The sequence below is a fragment of the Blastomyces dermatitidis genome, assembly GCF_000003525.1.
Source record: "Blastomyces dermatitidis ER-3 genomic scaffold supercont1.1, whole genome shotgun sequence".
Classification (NCBI taxonomy): Eukaryota; Fungi; Ascomycota; class Eurotiomycetes; order Onygenales; family Ajellomycetaceae; genus Blastomyces; species Blastomyces dermatitidis.
The window spans coordinates 5925433-5943865 of NW_025544774.1; the positions used below are offsets into that span (position 1 = coordinate 5925433).

The 18433-nt window shown below is 47.5% G+C and overlaps 5 protein-coding genes across 6 annotated transcripts; 3 read left to right on the forward strand and 2 right to left on the reverse strand.

Annotated features, from left to right (window-relative positions):
- Positions 1-746: 746 nt before the first annotated feature.
- On the reverse strand, positions 747-3732 carry BDCG_00769 (glutamyl-tRNA(Gln) amidotransferase subunit B, mitochondrial). The gene is made up of 5 exons (XM_045416276.1): positions 3532-3732; positions 2593-3444; positions 2457-2533; positions 2237-2378; positions 747-2173 (listed from the first exon to the last, which is right to left on the reverse strand). The coding sequence occupies exons 2-5, from the start codon at positions 2936-2938 to the stop codon at positions 918-920; spliced, it is 1821 nt and encodes a 606-aa protein (XP_045272043.1). The 5' UTR covers positions 2939-3444; positions 3532-3732; the 3' UTR covers positions 747-917.
- Positions 3257-7876, forward strand: BDCG_00770 (uncharacterized protein). Its single transcript, XM_045416277.1, has 6 exons — positions 3257-3540; positions 3625-3749; positions 3810-4258; positions 4480-6321; positions 6405-6789; positions 6863-7876. Exons 4-6 carry the CDS (start codon positions 5226-5228, stop codon positions 6900-6902), a joined length of 1521 nt encoding a protein of 506 aa, XP_045272044.1. The 5' UTR covers positions 3257-3540; positions 3625-3749; positions 3810-4258; positions 4480-5225; the 3' UTR covers positions 6903-7876.
- BDCG_00771 lies at positions 7415-11745 on the reverse strand. Of its 2 annotated transcripts, XM_045416279.1 has the most exons (3): positions 11083-11745; positions 8885-11004; positions 7415-8826 (listed from the first exon to the last, which is right to left on the reverse strand). In XM_045416279.1, the coding sequence occupies exons 1-3, from the start codon at positions 11304-11306 to the stop codon at positions 8723-8725; spliced, it is 2448 nt and encodes an 815-aa protein (XP_045279298.1). In that variant the 5' UTR covers positions 11307-11745; the 3' UTR covers positions 7415-8722. The 2 variants fall into 2 exon arrangements, with proteins under 2 accessions (XP_045279298.1, XP_045272045.1); XM_045416278.1 differs by having other exon boundaries at positions 7415-11004.
- Positions 11346-15574, forward strand: BDCG_00772 (uncharacterized protein). The gene is made up of 2 exons (XM_045416280.1): positions 11346-12165; positions 12223-15574. Exons 1-2 carry the CDS (start codon positions 12073-12075, stop codon positions 15433-15435), a joined length of 3306 nt encoding a protein of 1101 aa, XP_045272046.1. The 5' UTR covers positions 11346-12072; the 3' UTR covers positions 15436-15574.
- A 68-nt stretch (positions 15575-15642) lies between these two features.
- On the forward strand, positions 15643-18189 carry BDCG_00773 (methylglutaconyl-CoA hydratase). Its single transcript, XM_045416281.1, has 2 exons — positions 15643-16247; positions 16379-18189. Exons 1-2 carry the CDS (start codon positions 15745-15747, stop codon positions 16947-16949), a joined length of 1074 nt encoding a protein of 357 aa, XP_045272047.1. The 5' UTR covers positions 15643-15744; the 3' UTR covers positions 16950-18189.
- The last annotated feature ends 244 nt before the right edge of the window (positions 18190-18433 follow it).

An 18433-nucleotide genomic window follows, 5' to 3' on the forward strand; every position in this document is an offset into this window, starting at 1 on the left:
CTTTGGGAGGCAAAAAAGCAGGATGCAAGTTAAAACGACAATTTTGCGTCCTGCAAAAGAAAAATGAGACAAGCTAAGGTCCAAATATTCAGATTTTATACTGCTCTATTTTTCCTTTCCCTGCAACTTTCTGTAGCTGTCTCAGGGTAGTGTTACGAACAGGAAGAGAGTGGAACAAAAATGAAGATAGCCCCACCCCAATTGGAAACACAGTTAGGAAACAAGTCAGATAAAAATACGGGTTAAAATAATAAATAAATAAATAAGAATGAATTGTTCTGATATTCCCCTCGTCAGATTGTGTGGATGAGCAACGTAGGGAATGTACTTGTACTGTACAAAATCGAAGCGCGCTTTGGACCACGGATATCAGCGGCGGCTTTCAAGCGACGAAAGGAAAGGTGAGGGAGGGAAAGCGCCTTAAATAGTGACCCCCGGAAAAAATAAAAATAACAAGAAATAATAAGCATCGAGAGGGAAGAAAACAAACCAAACTACTGCAAGGTAGTATTCCAATCTGTTCCCCCTTTATCCCATCCCCATCCCATCCACCCGGCTCAACATGCTTTTAGGGGAAGGAAGATGGAGCAGCGAGGGCAGCGAGGGTCAACGCGGTCGCTTTATATCCCGCCCCATTTCCCCTAAGTACATGTTTAAGAGAGCAGTGTCGTCATAGACTGGAAACACCGCTTGCCCGCCTAACCGAAATTGTAACAGTCACGCGGCCCGCTGGTTATCGTCGCTTTACCAGCGGAATGCCGCTCAGTATATACGTTTTCGGAATACATGTAGGGGTATATGGGATATTATATATTACGACCACCGTTGTTCTTCTTCTAATGTACAGTATGGTATTTATTACATTTCGATCTACATACATATATGTGAGGAAAGCGCATCCAATCCTGTAGATGGTGTTAGCTATTTTTCTTGAGAATAAGCTCTCGCAAAATCTCCTCCGCCTTTTGCGCTTCCACTCTGTTTGCGTCTCCAATTCGCTTGATCTGGCCAACAAACCAACCAATCTTGCCCAGTTGGCCCTTCTCGCGGATTTCGGAGACCATCTTCGGGTTCTGGCGCATGACTTCCTCCGCTAGCGCAATGTATTCGCCCCGGGAAAGACTCTGGAAGCGGAGGTTTTCGTCCTCCACTATCTGAGCAACAGATCGCTTGTCCCCGTCAAATACCATCGCAAGAAGAGATTTTGCCGAACTGCTGGTGATCTCTTTTCGCGAGAGCAAATCTATAATTTCCGCCAGGCTTTGTGCGGGAACCCGCCCGGAGTCCCACGGCAGGCTCGACTTCGTCAGTAGGCCGCCAAGTTCATGGAGCACCCAATTGCCAACCGCCTTGCCCCCCGAAAAATCGGCAGACAGGTCAGTTTGAAGGCCAATGAGGATGTCAACGACATCCTGGTAATATTCTAGCCGCTGGCCGTCATCAAGTTCAATCATTGTCTTGGCATCGGCAGTGGACAGTTTATATTTTGGATTTCGGACAAGCATCTGAAAGAGCGCATCGGGTAGTAGTGGCATCTTCATTTGGAGGTCGCAAATAACATCCTCTCCGATTACCACTGGCCCCAGATCCGGGTCAGGCATATAACGATAGTCCACTTCCCCCTCCTTACCACGAAGTTTCCGGGTTTCGGTGCTGCCAAGTGTCCAGCCTCGTGTCTCGCCCTCAATGGTGCCACCTGCCTCAAGTACCGCAATTTGGCGGTCCCTTTCTGCGATGATGGCATCTTCGACGGCTTTAAAACTGCTTAAGTTTTTAATTTCGGTTCGCTGACCGAGCCCCACTATCCCATGGTATTCATGGTCGCCAGCCTCTTCACTTCGCTTTCTTACTGATACGTTCACATCCGCCCTAAGCCCTCCCATTTCCATGCCCGTTGTCACTGCTCCAACTGATTGAAGAATCGCCTGTATTTTCCTCACGCAAGCTGCGGCAGTTGCAGGAGAGTGGATCTGTGGTAGGGTGATAATCTCAATTAGAGGGCGTGAGACACGGTTGAAGTCGAGGAGGTACGTGGACGACGGAAGTTCCTGTGATTTCGCCGTATCCTGCTCCATTTGTATTTGTTTTATGCCGATTTGAACACCCTCCCCATCTTCTCGAGCAATTCCATCGTGCTCTTGCAACCAGATACTGCCGTTTTTCGCATATGGTTCTAAGGCAAGCTATGTAAGCATAGATACTTGTTGACTTGTAGATGTAGGATGTATTCAAGTACCGTAGTATTGTGTTATTTGGTAGCCTGCAGGCTGGTCCTGATAAAAATAATGTTTTCTATCGAAACGACTGACTCGTTGGATATCGCAATTCATGGCAAGGGCGGCGCGGAGGGCTGGTATCAAGGTGGAGGGTTGGAACAGCTTTCCAATCGTCAGTAAAAAGGAACAAAACAATGACACATCATTATAATGAATCCACAGCCAGAAAGAAATACTAACCGGCTGACTCCCTGGAAGCGCAATGTCAAAGAGAGCTACGTTCGAGTTTGGGATATCATCAATGGCCGCGGAGGCTCCTGCTCACAGGGTCAGATTTCAAAGGCAACGGCACAACCGACGAGCAACGATCATTTACTTGAAAACAGCTTCGCATCCGTATCCAGTTGCGCATGTATTTCAATGCCCACAGTCAATTCCCAATCGTCATGCTTTGCCGGGGGTGCGCTGCCCTTCCGCTTGGCTGCGCGTTTCGCTTTGGCCTCTTCCTTCAATTGTTTCCGCAAAGGAACGTACTCTGAGCGGCTTCTCGGGGTATCTGTCCGGATATCAAGAGAACATCGCGGCGAAGACGACCAATTTCTCCTCCCTTGCGGCCTGGAGCTCTGGTGGTGGAAGGGTTCCGCAAGTTCAACCCCTCGCGCAGCAAGACGGTAACGGGAATATGCACCACGGCGGGATAGGCATTGTCGTATCATGTGCATAAATTAGGGCCGTCAGCGCCGCCCTCGAATATCACTTGCCCCGGATGTAGGAAGGTGAACAATCGGGAAGTTGAGGCTTGGAAGGCTGAGGTTTCAAGCCCTCAGGACGTCAGAGCGTCCACTTCATTCGCGCGCCGGAATAGGGTAGAAGAACTTTGATTACAGGAAATACGAGACAGCGGGTGATGATTTGTGGTGTGAAACGAGCATGAAACGGGGGACCCGGTAAAATTACGGTAGTTACCGTACCGCGTAGATTGGAACTACATACAACTTTCTCAATGTCCCAAAACCCAATCATTGCTATAAATGCCATATCTCCCATTTCCATCTTCCCACCAACTTCAAGCCATTATTACGAGTTCTCGTCTGGGTTTCTACGTTTCCAGGGTTTAGATGGGAAGATGTGGCTTTGGTGGCAGCTCACCTCGCATTCCCATTCGCGCCAACATGTTGCTGCCCCGCAAAATATCCTCATTGACGCCGGGCATTGGCATGGCCCCCATCTACCAATCAGTTTATTATTGGAAACCCGAACTGTGACACCTAGATGAGCCCGGGGGGGGGGGGGGAGGGCGCGGGGGTTGGCTTACGGATCTACAGTTAGTCTCTTGCTCGCTTGTTTGAAGAAGGCATTTCGATTTTGGATATCTAGCTGACGAGAGGCGGGTTTTTGGAATTATTAGAAGCTGCCACCGGTCCGGTCCAGTCACCAGGATATTCCAACTCCGGTTATGCTAGATGTTGGAGCAACGGGAAGCCAATTATCGTAGTGGTTCGGTCGCACGTCGCACTTGGTTGCATCTACTGCGTATGTGACCCCGCTGACTTCCCCAGTTAGTTATTTAAGTTAACTTAGTTGAACTAGTAGTTAAATAACTAATAATAAATATGGCAAGCTATGACTTGCAACGAACTACTGCGAACGACAGCAAAAATATTTCGACCAAGCTAAATCCGCATTCTGGCGAATGGGCTCAATCGCGCAATGTGCCCTGTTGTCCATGGCAGGCGAGCGGTGCCAGCATCTTGCGTGCTTATTACGGGGAACAAGTAGAAAGTCCGCTACGCTAATATTAAATAATGATTCTATACGCACCCAGCTATCAGCCATGAGGATTAATTATACATACATAAATCTATGCCAACCGGGTCTTAACGCTACGAATGGCGGATGGAAAGGGCAAAGAATAACGAAGAACTGTTCAACCCTTGAGCTTTTTGCATCCTGGAGGTGGGTGAGATAGCGAGTCACGGTTGACCAACGCAGCATGCCAAAAAGTAGTTATAGTTAACTAACTATATATGTGTACAAAATATGTATGTACGTGCGGTCTTGGTGCCAATTTGAGCCCAACTGCAACCATTTATGTACCGCGTCCATACAATGATGAAATCCTGCACTCTTATAATTATGATTGCAGCATATACAGCAAACTGTGATCATAATCATGCTGAGGGTGTTCGGTTTTTATGCCCCACGGAAGCACTAGTGATGATTCTGACGAACAAGACTGACACTATTATTATTTAATTAATAGCTACAAGTTTCTATACCCGCTACCAAGGGTCTGATTTAACCTAATAACTACCTGCAAACTCAAATAAATAGAAATTTATGCGCAGAAACCGCCAGCGTTTCCAGTCGACCCAGCAAAGGCCCGTCCATGATTCATGACACTGTCGCATCCTTTTTTCCATTTGGTTAACCACCGCCCAGGGGCGTTTCAGAGTACGTCGCCGGCTGTTGCATCCCATATGTATCTGGCGCAGGGCGCATTTCTTTTTCTCTCATTCTCGCTGTAGTTCTTAACCCCCCCTGTCTTCCCCAGAACCAACTTCTTGTTGCCCTGCGCCCTCAAGATTTTCACCTGATCTTGTTATCTGCTCCAGCTGCCCCTCAATCGCCGAGCAATATTTCAACATCAGCGCATCATCACATTGTGTCCTGAGGATTCTCTTTTTGCCATAGTCATTATATACAACTGATATCTGGCTTTTCGGAGTCCCTATTTCAGAAGCCATTTCCCTCTACTTGTTCAAATCCATCCTCTAGCCAGCCCTGCGGCTATAACGTGATACCCAGACAGTTTCTACACACAACAGCTCCACCCCAGCGTGGGTTTCCATTTACCCGTGAAACGTGAAATCCCTGTGTGAAAAAGAAGAAGAAGAAGAAGAGGAAGAAGAAGCGATTAGCCAGATATTCCTTATCTTCTGACAGAACTGAGATAGTTCTCAGATATACTCAGCACAATTCTTCTCATCCTTTCTCAACTCCTAGAATATGCCCGGGAAGAGCCATAAGAGGGACGGTTCGAAGAAATCATCATCCTCTAGGAATGCTGCCGTGGATTCGACGCCTGCTGCCCCTGTTAAATCTTCCAGTTATTCCAATGAGAACTCTGCCCCTATTGCACGGCCCCGACAACGTTCCAAAACTTTTATTATCAAATCACTGGCCGACATTGCTTCAAAGGAACCTCCAACTCTGAAAGGAAGCTCGACTGAAAGGCCAAGTGAAGCGCAGCCTAGACAGCCGTCGCCGAACGTATTTGAGTTTTTGGATAAGGACGACTCAGAAGACAACAGTACCCGCTGGCCGCAGGCCACTCTGCCGCGACAGCCCTCTGCCACCTCCTCAGCGTCCCACGGCTCTAGACGAAAGTCTAGTGCGTCCTATAGCTTCAACTCAGATTCAGGGGTGTCATTCAGAGAGCACAGCCCTGATCGAGCTTCATCAATCTCCTCTGCAGAATATCAACCTGCAACACCACCTGATATCTCCCTGAATACACTCAACTGGAAATTTGCAGATGAATCCCAAACTCGCCGCCGCCTCAATATGGCTGGAGCGTACATGACCGATTCGGAGACAGTCCTGGATAGCCCTACTTCCCCTATTCCCGGATGTTTGGATTTCTCTACTCCTGAATCATATTACACCCACGTGAAGCATACATTTCCTCAATGCCCTCCAAACTCCTCTATCCACCCTTCGTACCCGTATCGTCAACCGAATCTCGACATGCGCAAATTCAACATGAGCACCAGCAAAAGGCAGCGGCGCACTTCCGTGGAGTCAGATCCAAAGCGAAGCGAATCGTCCGATGACGAGCATCCGTTACTCTATCGCAAGTTTAAGTCGCTAAATCATCGCTTACTCCGTCATCTCCAGGAAGAGATCGCACAGATGGAAGAGGATCTTACCATCCTTGACGAAGTTGAAGAAGTACGACGAGTCACAGCCAATGTTAGAAATGCCGGAAGACAGAAGCTGCTGGCGACAAAGTATCAGGACCTTCAGTCTGAAGAATTATCTGTTCTTCAGCAGAGAAAGTCTGAGCTAGTGGAAAAGCTTGTGCCAAAAACCGAGCAATATAGTAAGCTCAATCTCCTTCCTCCATTTGTCTTTCCTTCTTTTCCCTCTTGCAAGGATTTGTGATACTTACCCTTCTCTAACTAGATCGTGCTCTTTGCTCATATCGCGAGGTTTCCCGCAAATTGCCCGCTGCCACCGACGAAGAAGTCGAAGCCTACCGTACCTGGATCCACGAACATTCCTCCACTACCAAATCCGATCTAAGATTCCTTGCAAATGACAATGACCTTATATTGCTGGGGGAACGCCCATCCACCCCCCGTACTCCCAATCCTATATACTCCACGATTGCTACTGTTTCAGCAGCCATCCTATTCCCGCTGCTGGCCTTCGGCGTTATATCTGAGTTCTTTGGACGCATTGCCGTGGTCTCTATTGTTGGCGGGGCTACTGCTCTGTTCGCTTCGAATGGACCACCTGGCAATGAATATTTGATCGACCCAACTGATGGATGGAGATGTGCTGCACTGTATGTACCTATAACCCCCTCTACTAAATACATTTCTATAGTATAAGATGCTGATTCGCTCATAATTTCATAGATATTTTGGCTTTATGTCTGCCGCTGCCATCATTATTTAACGACAGCTTACTTGTAACGAATTACGAGTCTCTATATCGTATTTATGCTATGCTCTGTGATTCCTGTGATTCCTGTGATTCCTGCCTCTGGATTTCTTCTCTATTGTCTTCTTTCCCCCTCATCTTGATGGCGTATTCGTCTTCCATTTCTAGCATCTCAGTCCTTCTCTTCATGCATTTTTTCCCTTCATTGCAGTACATAGCCAGCGACGCATCTCAGCATCATCAGCGTTACATGTTCTATTCATATTTTCCATATCAAACGGCCACCACATTACCATATAGGACTTTTTAAGTATCTGTTGCCCACCAGCGAAATACACATGTATATAACCCGCCGGACTGGTCAGGACCGGTGGAAAAGTTGACACTACATGTGTCTTTTCTTTTCCTTTCTTTCGTTTTATTTATTTATTTGTTATTTTTTCTATGCGGAGTTATATTCGGGAAAAAGTGGGTGAGAAAGCGGGGTTGGAACAGAAGAAGGGGCATCTGGGCAATTTTCCTAGGGATTAAGTAACTAACCCTGAGCGGTAGAATGGAAGTCTTTTTGGAATCATTTCTATTTTCTTCAAATACCCTCATCGTGTTTCGGTTGGTGTATGTCATTGGTAGTAAATATCCCTTGAAAATTCAAATTGACAAACTTGATTTCTGCTTCTAGAGATACTATGGCTGAGATGCGCGTCCAAGTCTGTAGATAAGCCGGCCACAATTGCTATGTACCCCCGATAGCTTGCTGTTCTCATCTGAACTCCAACTAATAGGGGATAGAAGAGGGGTAAAAAACATAATAGACGAGATCAGGACTCCATGCGATAACGTATAATTAGTCTACAACTATTAGAAGAAAAAAAAAAGTGTCAAACCAAACGAACCCTATAGTATAATATATAGCCCCATCTGGCCCATTTCCCATCGCGCTCTCTTCAAAAAATGAAAACTTACTTTTGAATCAGAATCACTGTGAAAAGATCTACTTCCGGTTAAGAAGCGAAAAAAAGGGAGAGTGGGGGGAGGATAAAAAGCAGGAACCAGAATCAAAAAAGCCGTTGCGTCCGACCCAACGCTCCCATTCGCCCTTTCACTATCCACGTCGGGTTGGTGGAGGAAAGCTAAAGCAACGAGGAAAAGAGAGATAAAGAAAACACAAAACCGGAGATAAAGCCAAGTCCGCCGCCAGTATTTTTGGTCGCCAGAGGAAATTTATTAGGTGCCTCAACTGAGGAACTGAAAACTTCTGCATCGTATTGTCACATGTAAGGAAATAATAATAGGTAACAGGTTAGAACGAAAATGTAAAAAAGTTGTACTCTTCCCATTGCTTCGAAAAGGATTGATAAAAAAAGAAGTGTTGCGATGAAGACATGGGCAGAAACCAATATTAAGAAGGGTACAAGAGAAAGCAACACAAAAATGTCTGCTAAAAAAATAAATTGAGAGACCAGACGACAAATACAAGTCTCGTTTTTCGTTGTGCTGAAGCCAGAAAAGTGAAGATGCAAATATAGAAAATCAAGTTGCGTAGAAGAGCCTCTATAAAAGACAAGCATGAATAGTTACTGTTGGCTCTCGTTTTTTTAACTTATTCCCATCGTATGTTCCCCAATAATGTTTTTCTGTCCTTTATTGTGTCGTGCCTGCCGCAGACCCCACTGGCGCACCATTCTGTCGATTACCTGGTGGAAGGTTTCCTTGGCCACTGAATTGGGGGTTCAACCCTGGCTGTGGAGTGCTGGATTTTTGGCGTTGATGCTCGGCTAGCTGTGCTTTGTTGCGATCCATAAGCGCTGCTTGTTCAGCTGCGCTCCGGGAATAAGTCATTGCCGCAGCGCTGTTGGAATATCCTGTTGGCGCCGGGCTGGCTTGGGAAGCACCGAATGTTGGAAAGTGTGGTGGTTGTGGGGTTTGTTGTTGGAAGTATCTCGGTTGAGGATTAGTCGGAGTAGAATTCATGTAAGGGTGCCGTTGTGGAGACGCACCAAAGCTAGAGTGTCTCTGGGGAGATGCAGTGTGCGGGACAGAAGCAGGTGAACCATATGGGCTATCCTGTGGTCGTTGTTGATAAGGCGGCTGGCTTGCTCGGCGGGGATAGGGTTGAGTTGGTGCCTGCGCAGGGGAAGGCATGCGCTGGGAAGGGTATGGTCCGATTCCGACCTGGGTTGGCCGCTGGAATTGCTGAAGGATGTTGTTACCTTGATTATACTGGGGAGCTGCAGGTTGTGAGAATTGAGGTTGCGTGTACCCCGGCCGTTGACCTGATGACTGTCGAGGCTGATTATATGGCTGAGGAGAATTACTTGGGGCATAGTGGATAGATGACGACGGCTGTCTGGTCCCATAGGCTTGGTGGGAAGAATGGCCCATTGGAGTCTTTGTTCGAGAATTGGATGGATATCCCCGGGCCAATGAAGCATTGGGTGCTGTTGGAGGTGTCTGGTATGGCGATGGCCGCGACGGGTTCATGTTTGACGCAGAGGGAGGACGGGCTACATTCGGCATCTGGGAAGCTCTGGGTATTTGTTTCTGCTGCATAGAGTAGTCATCTTCCTCCATCATGCCAGGATAGTCAGCGCTCTCCAGAAGTATTTTCTTGCTGACGTTTAATTCCGCTAATTGGTCTCCATCCAGTTTAGATACGGCATATGGAGGTAACGTGGCTATCATTGCAATTAAACTTGACTTGAGAGTTTCATAGACGGTAACTTCCGTAGCTGAGGGCGATGACGCATCTGACGGTGTGGCGACTGCGTCGTTCTGTATCCCAGACGGAACGGGATGTGTCTGCCCGAGGTTTCGTATATGGCGATACGAGTTCAATGTGCGTAAAAGATCCGAGATATTTTCGAGTACTTCTTCCAAATCTTTATCATCGTTTCCTCCATCAGCGCTTTTCTGTGGCTCGATTAACACGTTGTCGTCCTCTGGATCAAATGACTTCACAGCTTCTTCGAGACTTGATTCGTCTAATGGTTCGATTTGTAAGTTTGTGGTCTTGCTGTCTGTCTCTTCGGCTGTCATATCATTTCCAACCGACAATAATGCGTGTAAACGATATTGGCCATGTTTATCCCACCAAATTTGCTCTTTCGCGTCCTCAGGTACAACCGCCCCAGAGCTATCAAACGAAGGTGCGAATGATGAATAGAGGCCGCGAAATTTTGCGTTGCCGTCGTCAAGGGAGTGTTGGAAAGGTTTTGAAAGATTCCTCCCGATATTTGTATCGCTCTTTGGTCTTCGATTTCCCGGGCGAAGGGAAGGCTCATATCCGTAATGTAGCCAATCTCCTGAAGGAAGAGATAAATAACTGTACCCTCTTTTTTCATTTGGCGAGTAATTTGCGGCTATGGTAAGTTCATATGGGTCAAGCCAAGTGATGGTCGAATTCTTTGATGACCGAGGTTTGAGCGGGGGTTGTAACTGAGGAAGGGTGGGGCGAGCTGGAAATACGTCTGCTATGGTCCTGGCTTTCGCTTTATCCGATTCCGCGATTTTGACATTGAAAGGGATGACTTTGGATATAGTAATGCCGTTTGGCAACGCTGCTTCGTTTATTGTAGCCCGTACCCCCGCGCCAGGTGGCTTACCTTGGTCGCGAGAGTCAGGCTGCTCGGCGATTGAGTGTTGCAAGCTCGAAAACAAATGTCTCCCGCGAGGGGCATTTCCATATAGCGTGAGAACCATTTTGTCCTCCCGATCGTACGCCCTTCTACTATTATCCCTGTTGCGGGGCTCGGTCTTCTGAAGCTCCTGAGACTCAGCCTTTACAAGGGCAGTACCTTGTAAAGGGCTCCGGAGGATAAAGTTGTCCAAATGCTTTCTAAATATGCGTGAAAGGTTGACTAATTCCGTCGAAGATCGAGAGTGATCTGATTTGTTTGCATTGGCTTCTGACTCACGACGTCGTTCGATAACTAAACCGGACGCGGTCTCAACATCATCAATTACTTCTTGAATAGACTTGTATTGACCCTCCTCAATTTTGCACTCTATTGTTTGTGAATTGTTGGTAGCATTTGATAGTTTCGCGCGTTTAGGATCTGGTTCGACCGCATAATTGAGGGGAAGGGGAATTTTCAGAATACCAAGATCTGAATCATATCTGTAGAATGGGATTAGGAACCAAGCCTCCGATCCGCTTTCGGAAATGGCGGGAAAAAGGGAGTTAGAAGGCACTTACTTTTCTAGAACCCGTAGAAGATCTTTCAACGTTTGATCAAGCAACTCCCTTCTCGAGGTGACAGTTGGGTCTGATATACCGTCCCCTTTCGGAGATTCTTGGTTGGGACTGAGGACGCGTTTTCGCTTTCCTGGGGTTGGGAACGAGGATGAGTCCGAGTGCAATTGCGGAGAGGTAAGTTGCCCGTTCGTGTTCGCCGGTGCGGCCGAATTATTGGTCTCCATGCTGGATCACGCTCGCTCTGGTGGATCAAACGCCCCAGCGTGGGATGAAAGAGTTTGGAGTGTTGAGAAAGTCAACTTCGCACGTCGCCTTCTTGGACAGGTCAAAGAACACAAATATAGAAGGCGACTCTGAAAGCATTTAGCGCGATCGTTCAAACCGAAGTTGCGACGCTCGATAAGCTCCGCTTGTTCAGGGAGATCTTCGGCGTTCTTAGGTTGATGGGGGACGCCAGGCTTTTTGCGAATTTAGTCAGGCATGCAGGGGAGGGACAAGGACGTGACAAGACGCCAAGTCGTCCAGCAACAAAGCACACAGGAGTACCAGTACAAGCAGCGTGTGATACACCAATCGTCAGGACACCAGAACAAAGGCGAGATATTCAATAGACTCGCACCAGCGGAGAAGGTTGGATGAGGACACTAAACGAGACGTCGTTCTGTTCTGGCGGCGGCGATTCAGGAACCCCGTGGTGCATTTAAGCTCGACACGTGACCACGAGACCCGAACGGATTTTCCTACCGGCTGACTAAACATCTCCATCGCATCCATGGAAGCACATATCCTATTTTCTTGCAACGAACAGGAGATCTACAAGGCCACTCCGCCTCGCAAATCAATTAGTTAACGCATTAGAGCGAGAGCGAGGCAATTCGGAGAGTTGCCGTTTTTGATTGATTGATTTGAATTTACCCTATTGTTCTATTGCAGCTCCCCTTAATCTTGTTCTCGCGGCCATTGCAGTGCTCTTGTACCAAAGATCGATGGATGTCCTCCATTAGCAGCTGTGTTCGAGGCCGGGTGGCAGGCTATCAGTCTGGCCGGGCGGTATCTAGCTATTTCTCATTGTCTCAACTACAGGTATTCAGTTCCCACCCTGTACAATCTCTCGCGAGACTAGTTCTGACACTCCTGTAGGATGGGCTCCCTGTCCGCTCCGCTTCCGACCCCTCTGGACCTCTTACCGCAGGCCGGTGCGACTCGCGGCAATTTTCGAACATATCACGCCGTCTCGCTATTCCGCAAAGATATGGCAGTAACTTAACCGTCGTTAGGTTTCTTCATGCTGAGCGTTCGTTGGAATTAGCCAATAATGACCATGGGGCTGTTCGTGGCCCTGGCGCACAAGGCGAGACTACAACACGGGAGACGAAGCGCGAGAAGGCGAAGAAGCATACATCGTCCCCTTCGGCGTACCTAATAGCTGTATTGGAAAATTGCGGGTATGATGTCAGCATTGCGAAACCGAAGAGCCATAGCGTGGATCTGTCGTACAATTCACCCAATGCTACATCCCGCATCTCTACTAAAGTTTGGCGAAAGACCAAAGCCAAGAGCTTCCGGTATCCTAAGGCGCGCCTAGCCAGCGCAACAGTCGTCGCAGACTATCTACGTTATGTTCATCCATTGCTTGGGTCAGAGCCTCCTGGGACCGTCCCAAATCAGAGATATGACAAAGCCTTTGACGATGCCCTTCTTACAGTTTTCAACGACGAAGTGCTTCAATATTTGTCGGATAGGGGTTATTCGGTAGACGACGTGATGGCGTGGGCCTGGATACTTACCTCCTCCGAGCCACTTCAGGCGGCAATGCGCTACAAGGTCTTCGAGAAAAAAGCTCATGAAAATAATTTGGACAGTGCTAAAGTTCCACTTTTTGTGTTACTTTTCACTCTACGAAGAGAAAACATCTGTGCTACCGCCTTCAAGATCCTCTTGTTCCAGACCTGGGATATATTAAGTGATAGCCCATCCAGCGACCAAACCCCGGAAACCTCCTCTTCCCCCAAAAGGAGTGCTTGGAACAGATCTGGAGATGACAACACTATAATGATCCTTGCTGTGCGCCTTATACGGCTTGCTGGACAAGTATGGCCACAGGCGTTTCCTTCCATAGCAGCTTTGATTACCCAAACGCTTGGAACTGCCTCTGCCGAAAATAAATCGAGTGAGGCTTACGAAAAGAAGATTAGAGGTCTGACTGTTTATTATAACAAGCTCCTTTCGCTTTTAGCAGTTCCATGTCGACTTGACCCATATCGTTCAGCTATATTTCAGCAACGCGCTCAGTTTCAGTTGTTGAGGGAAATGTCAAAATTTAGCCCTCCTCTCCCTGTCACTAGGGAAGGTTATCAAGCTATTACTAACGTACAGCTGGCGCAGAAGAAAACTACCCTGGAGCGGCAGTGGGCAAATTTTAAAGCGCAGTCATGGCCGCCCTGGAAAGAGGAAAAGCTCGGTATCGATTTCGAAAGGGGAAATGAAGGCAGCGAGAGCAGGGCGTTGAAATCTATTTCCCATATGAGGGATGTCGGATATGCTATGACGGCGTGGGAGCAGACTGCAGCCATTTACGCTGGATGGGATACTGATAAAACTCCAACAATTCAGACGAGAACCTTTCTTCCGAAGCCTAACCGCTTTCGAACGTCGTCCTCTTCAGACCAAACTCCTGCGCAGCCTTCTTCGAGAGCTAGTATTGGTATGACTAAACCTGGGGATAATGAAAGGTACTTCGATCTCTGGTCTGCTCGGATACGTGCTACAAGGACGTTAAAGGAGGCATGGGCATGTTTTCTGTCCTACGAGAACAGTGGACTTCCCCCCCATAAGGCTATATATTTTGCAATGGCCGAAAAAATTACCTTTCATGACCTCTCCCAAAGTTCTCATTCACAACTCTCGACAGAAGCCCTACCGGGTGATGGGAAGGAGGTGTTTCCTGAACCCTCTTCTCCACAAGATGTCATCTACGTTCACTCTGAACCGCCAACATTGGATGACTTGCTTCAGCAAATGATTTCACATAACATTAAACCCTCAGGAAGATTGCTTGTTCTTCTTCTCACTCATTCAAAGTCTATGGAAACGGGTATAGGATACCTTCTCGTTAGCAACTTGCCCGACGAACAGAAGTCTGCTCTGGTTTCCGGCCTCTTTCGAGGCCAGTTAGAGAACGAGAAATTTCTTGCTGAAATACCGGACGACATTTTTGCCGCATTCATACGACTTCTTTGTAGGTTTTCTGTACTCAATGAGCCGTCCGCCGATGACTCGAACACGCAAATACGGCAGTTATTCCCGGTATTATTTTTTCCCAACAAAGAAAGCAGCATCTCTCCCCCAGATTCCAAGCGGCGGTCGATCGAAACTGAGCAATTTCATCGGCCTAAAGCCCTCACTCATGCAGTGCGGCTGATGAAGTCAAGAATGCCACGGTATTTTCCTGCATGGAGTCATTTCTTGTCAGCACTAGCTACGGATAGAGTTAAATTCAGCAGCCACAGGATTTCAATTCCCATGCAGCGTGTTATATCATGGTGGGAAATCTGCCGTGTTCTGCAGTGGATGCAGGATGCCAACGTCCCTCTCCAAAGTCGAGGATTCGAAATCGTTTGCTCTGCTCTTTCAAGGCTTATTTTGGCGGCCAGGCAAGACATGGAAGGTGCTGAACATGGCTTAGGAATAATCGAAAACGTCACCAATCAGAAAGATAACTCAGTAGACTCGTTGTCATACTCGACAATTCATGAAATGGTTCAGCAGAGCGTGGCTTTCCTTAAACGTCAATTTGATATGATGGAACTGACGTCGGGGGAGAAGCTTCTGTCATCACTGGGGCTATCTAACGAAAAGGGTGGCAGTAACATTCCTGCTATGCTACCAAGTACATTCGAGGCAACCTCGCCGTCTCTCCTACACGCATATGCTCGAGTTCTTGGTCTAGCCAGCGATCGTGCTGGATTGTTAACCCTTCTCCGGTTGATGAGTAAATATGAGGCTGGCGTAAAATTCGCTTCCGATGAGCGCATGGGTGGAAAAAGACTTGTACGTCGTACCGTGGTGGCTGCAAGAGTGTTTTTGGAGGGCGGTTGGGAGCGGACATCTGGCATGTCTGAGCCTGGGGCTTCGAACGCAGCTCCTACTTCTAACCCTCGCAGTTTCCACTGTGGGAGAGATAATCCAGATAATCCAGATAATTCTGGGTCCACCCAAAGAGCAAGATCGTTTGCCGATCCTATTGTTAGTGAAGCATACGACATCATTGAGGGTACGGAGCTCTTGTCGCCTTGGCCAACAGATGAGGAGGTTAGGGAGTATAAGGCTGTACTAACCGGACAACGAAGATGATTGCAAGTACATACTTGCGTGTATATATATACTTATATCTTGTATAATAAAATATGAAAGTGAACATATTGAAAATGATACCCAAGTACCTTAGATTTTGCAAAGCTTTTGACGTCATATTGGGAACTGCTGTGCCACAACAATATTAACACAATTACAGAGCAGAATATATATATATATATTACACCCAAGGATCAATTGTAGGACGAAAAGCAATAGAACAACATGCAGCCATCGTGTTTTTAAATCCTATCTCCAGCAGGCGAGGACTGTTGCATCTCATAGATCTACAGAGTAGAGACGCCAAGAATGGATCCCGCAGTACGGCCGCAGCCGCTCCTGGCCGAATCGCCGAAGCCAACCCTGGTTCAAAATGTTTGCTACTCGAGCACAAACAACAACCACGCCGATACTCTACATACACACATTTCTGCCTGTTTGGCACTGCCTCCAATTCATCTCATAATGTCTCTCCGCTTGGTCCTCTCTCCATTCGCCCTCAAACGATTCGCTGTTGTCCAAGTCCGCTACAATAGCACTGTTGTCGGCACCAGCGCCCATGGTTCTGTAATTGACGTCCAGCAGATCCCCGCACCCGGTGCCGGGCATATCAGAGTCCTTCTACTGAACAGACCAGAAGCACGGAATGCTATTTCGCGACAGTTGCTGGATAGTTTGACCAAGCATGTTAATTATATTGATGCTGAAAAGGGGGACGGGCCTACGAGGGCTTTGGTTCTCGCGAGCAATGTAGACGCGGCGTTCTGTGCCGGCGCAGACCTGAAGGAGCGGGCTAAGTTTACGAGAGAGGAGTAAGTTTATAAATATATATATATATATTTAACGTTCGCTTCTTTCTGGAGATTTTGTTTCATGGTCCGTAGCTGTGCTTCTCTTCTTAACGAAGCCCCGAGGATATCCGCTAAATATGTGATTATTATAGGACCGAAGCATTCCTCGCCCAACTACGACAAACATTCGCAAGCCTTGCTTCCCTCCCAATCCCCACCATTTCAGCCATCTCATCAATGGCTCTTGGGGGCGGCCTGGAACTCGCCCTGTCCACGAACCTTCGTGTCTTTGGCTCGACGAGCATCGTAGGCCTGCCTGAAACTCGCCTCGCCATTATCCCCGGGGCAGGAGGCACGTACCGACTACCGAAGCTCATTGGTGAGAACCGGGCGCTTGACATGATTCTCACCGGTCGCAGAGTCAGCGCGGCGGAGGCGTACTTCCTCGGACTCTGCAATCGACTTGTGGAGGTCAGCCCTGAGGAAGCTGCCCAACCAGGCGCAGCGAGAGAAAAGGTTTTGCAGGAGAGCATCAAGCTTGCCCTGGATATTTGCGAAGGTGGCCCCATTGCGTTGAAGCAGGCCATGAAAGCGGTTCGTGGGTTTGAAAAAGGGGCGGCAGCGGAAAACGAGGCCTACCTCGGTGTCGTGGAGACGGAGGACCGATTTGAGGCGCTCAAGGCCTTTGCGGAAAAGAGGAAGCCCTGCTTTAAGGGCAGGTGATCGTGCGGGATATATGCGTCGTATATATTCTCTAGAATGCCTCAAACGAGGCATGCGGGGCACAGGGCCTCGATTGCGGAACGGTTTGTATGGTGCGGACACCACAAGCAACCAGGCAGAAAAGTATTTGGCAGAAATGGTTAGAGAGCTCAACTTGTATAATATGTACGGAATTTTACTTGGGATTTGTTCATATCTATCTGGCAGATATGAGTTTTTGCGGAGATATGCAGTCTTTACGAGCATCTATCATATGGGGGAAAACACATCCGGTGGCTGTGGCCTAGTCAAATCGATTTGATGAAGTCATATAACCCAAACGGCTCTTTGGAAGGTGGCTGGCTTCCCTGCAGTTCCCGTGAAAAGATAGTTCATTTCAACCTCACGAGAGACTACCAAACAAGCTGCAAGGTTAATTAATTTATGGGGCCATAATGGACAGCTGTGCTCCTTACATTTTTTTCTTCTAGTGACATCATTTGTTTTGTGTTATAGACCTGGCCACAAGGACTCGCTTTTGCGTTATTTTCGCCATTCATTCACTCAGTAACTCGTCCCGACTTTTCGAAATGCTGCCCTATAGAATGCTGTTAGGCTAACGACGGGGGCATCTTCCAATTGCTTTCTCGCTCTCCAGCCCTCCAAGGAACCCTGGGTGTGTTTCACTGAGACTTCAAATGCGGAGCCCTTTCAGCAAGCCAGGAAACTGTGTTTGTTTGCCTCTATGAAAGGGATGGTTGTTCAGAAATTGCATCAGCTGAGATTGTGTGTGTGGATGCACCAGGTGTAGAGTAAGAAAAGATGTAGGATGTTGGCCTGATATTATCATGTAGTCAGTGGGGTGCATACAACAGAACAACATTTCCATTTCAAACTTCCGGATAATTTTTCTGTTTTATTTATGACTGCGCCATTTTCTTGTGGATTCGATATATAGATATCATATCGCTTGTCATACCAGGTACATACATACATAGAGAGGATCATTTCTCTTGGCCCCTTCTGAGGAATTGGGCATTACAATGCTCCATCCCATTAAATAATAACTAAACACTAACAAATAAGCTGCTATGAAAAATACTACCCGACGTGAGCTCAGATTCGTCCCCCGCCGTCCTATTTAGGGGATGGATAGGATACCTACATGTAAGTGTGCCCATGTACGTTCGGGTCGGCATCTAATGAACTATTTGGAGTACTTACGTTATTCGGCCCTCCTGGTTTTCATATCTGGCTATAACGGTTAGATAACTGGTTTTTTGAATGATAAATCCCACCGCGCCAAATTGTATGAACCGTGAAGAAAGAATTTTGACGTCATGGCCAGGCTTCTCATGTGCGCAAAACGAATCATGAAACAACCATCAGCTACTCATCAGAAATCCAGCTGATGGCTACTTTCAGCTTGTCTCCTCTTTTCTACGTCTTGCTTATTTCCAGCTCTTCAGACGCTTCTCCGTAGATATATATAGACGCATGACAAG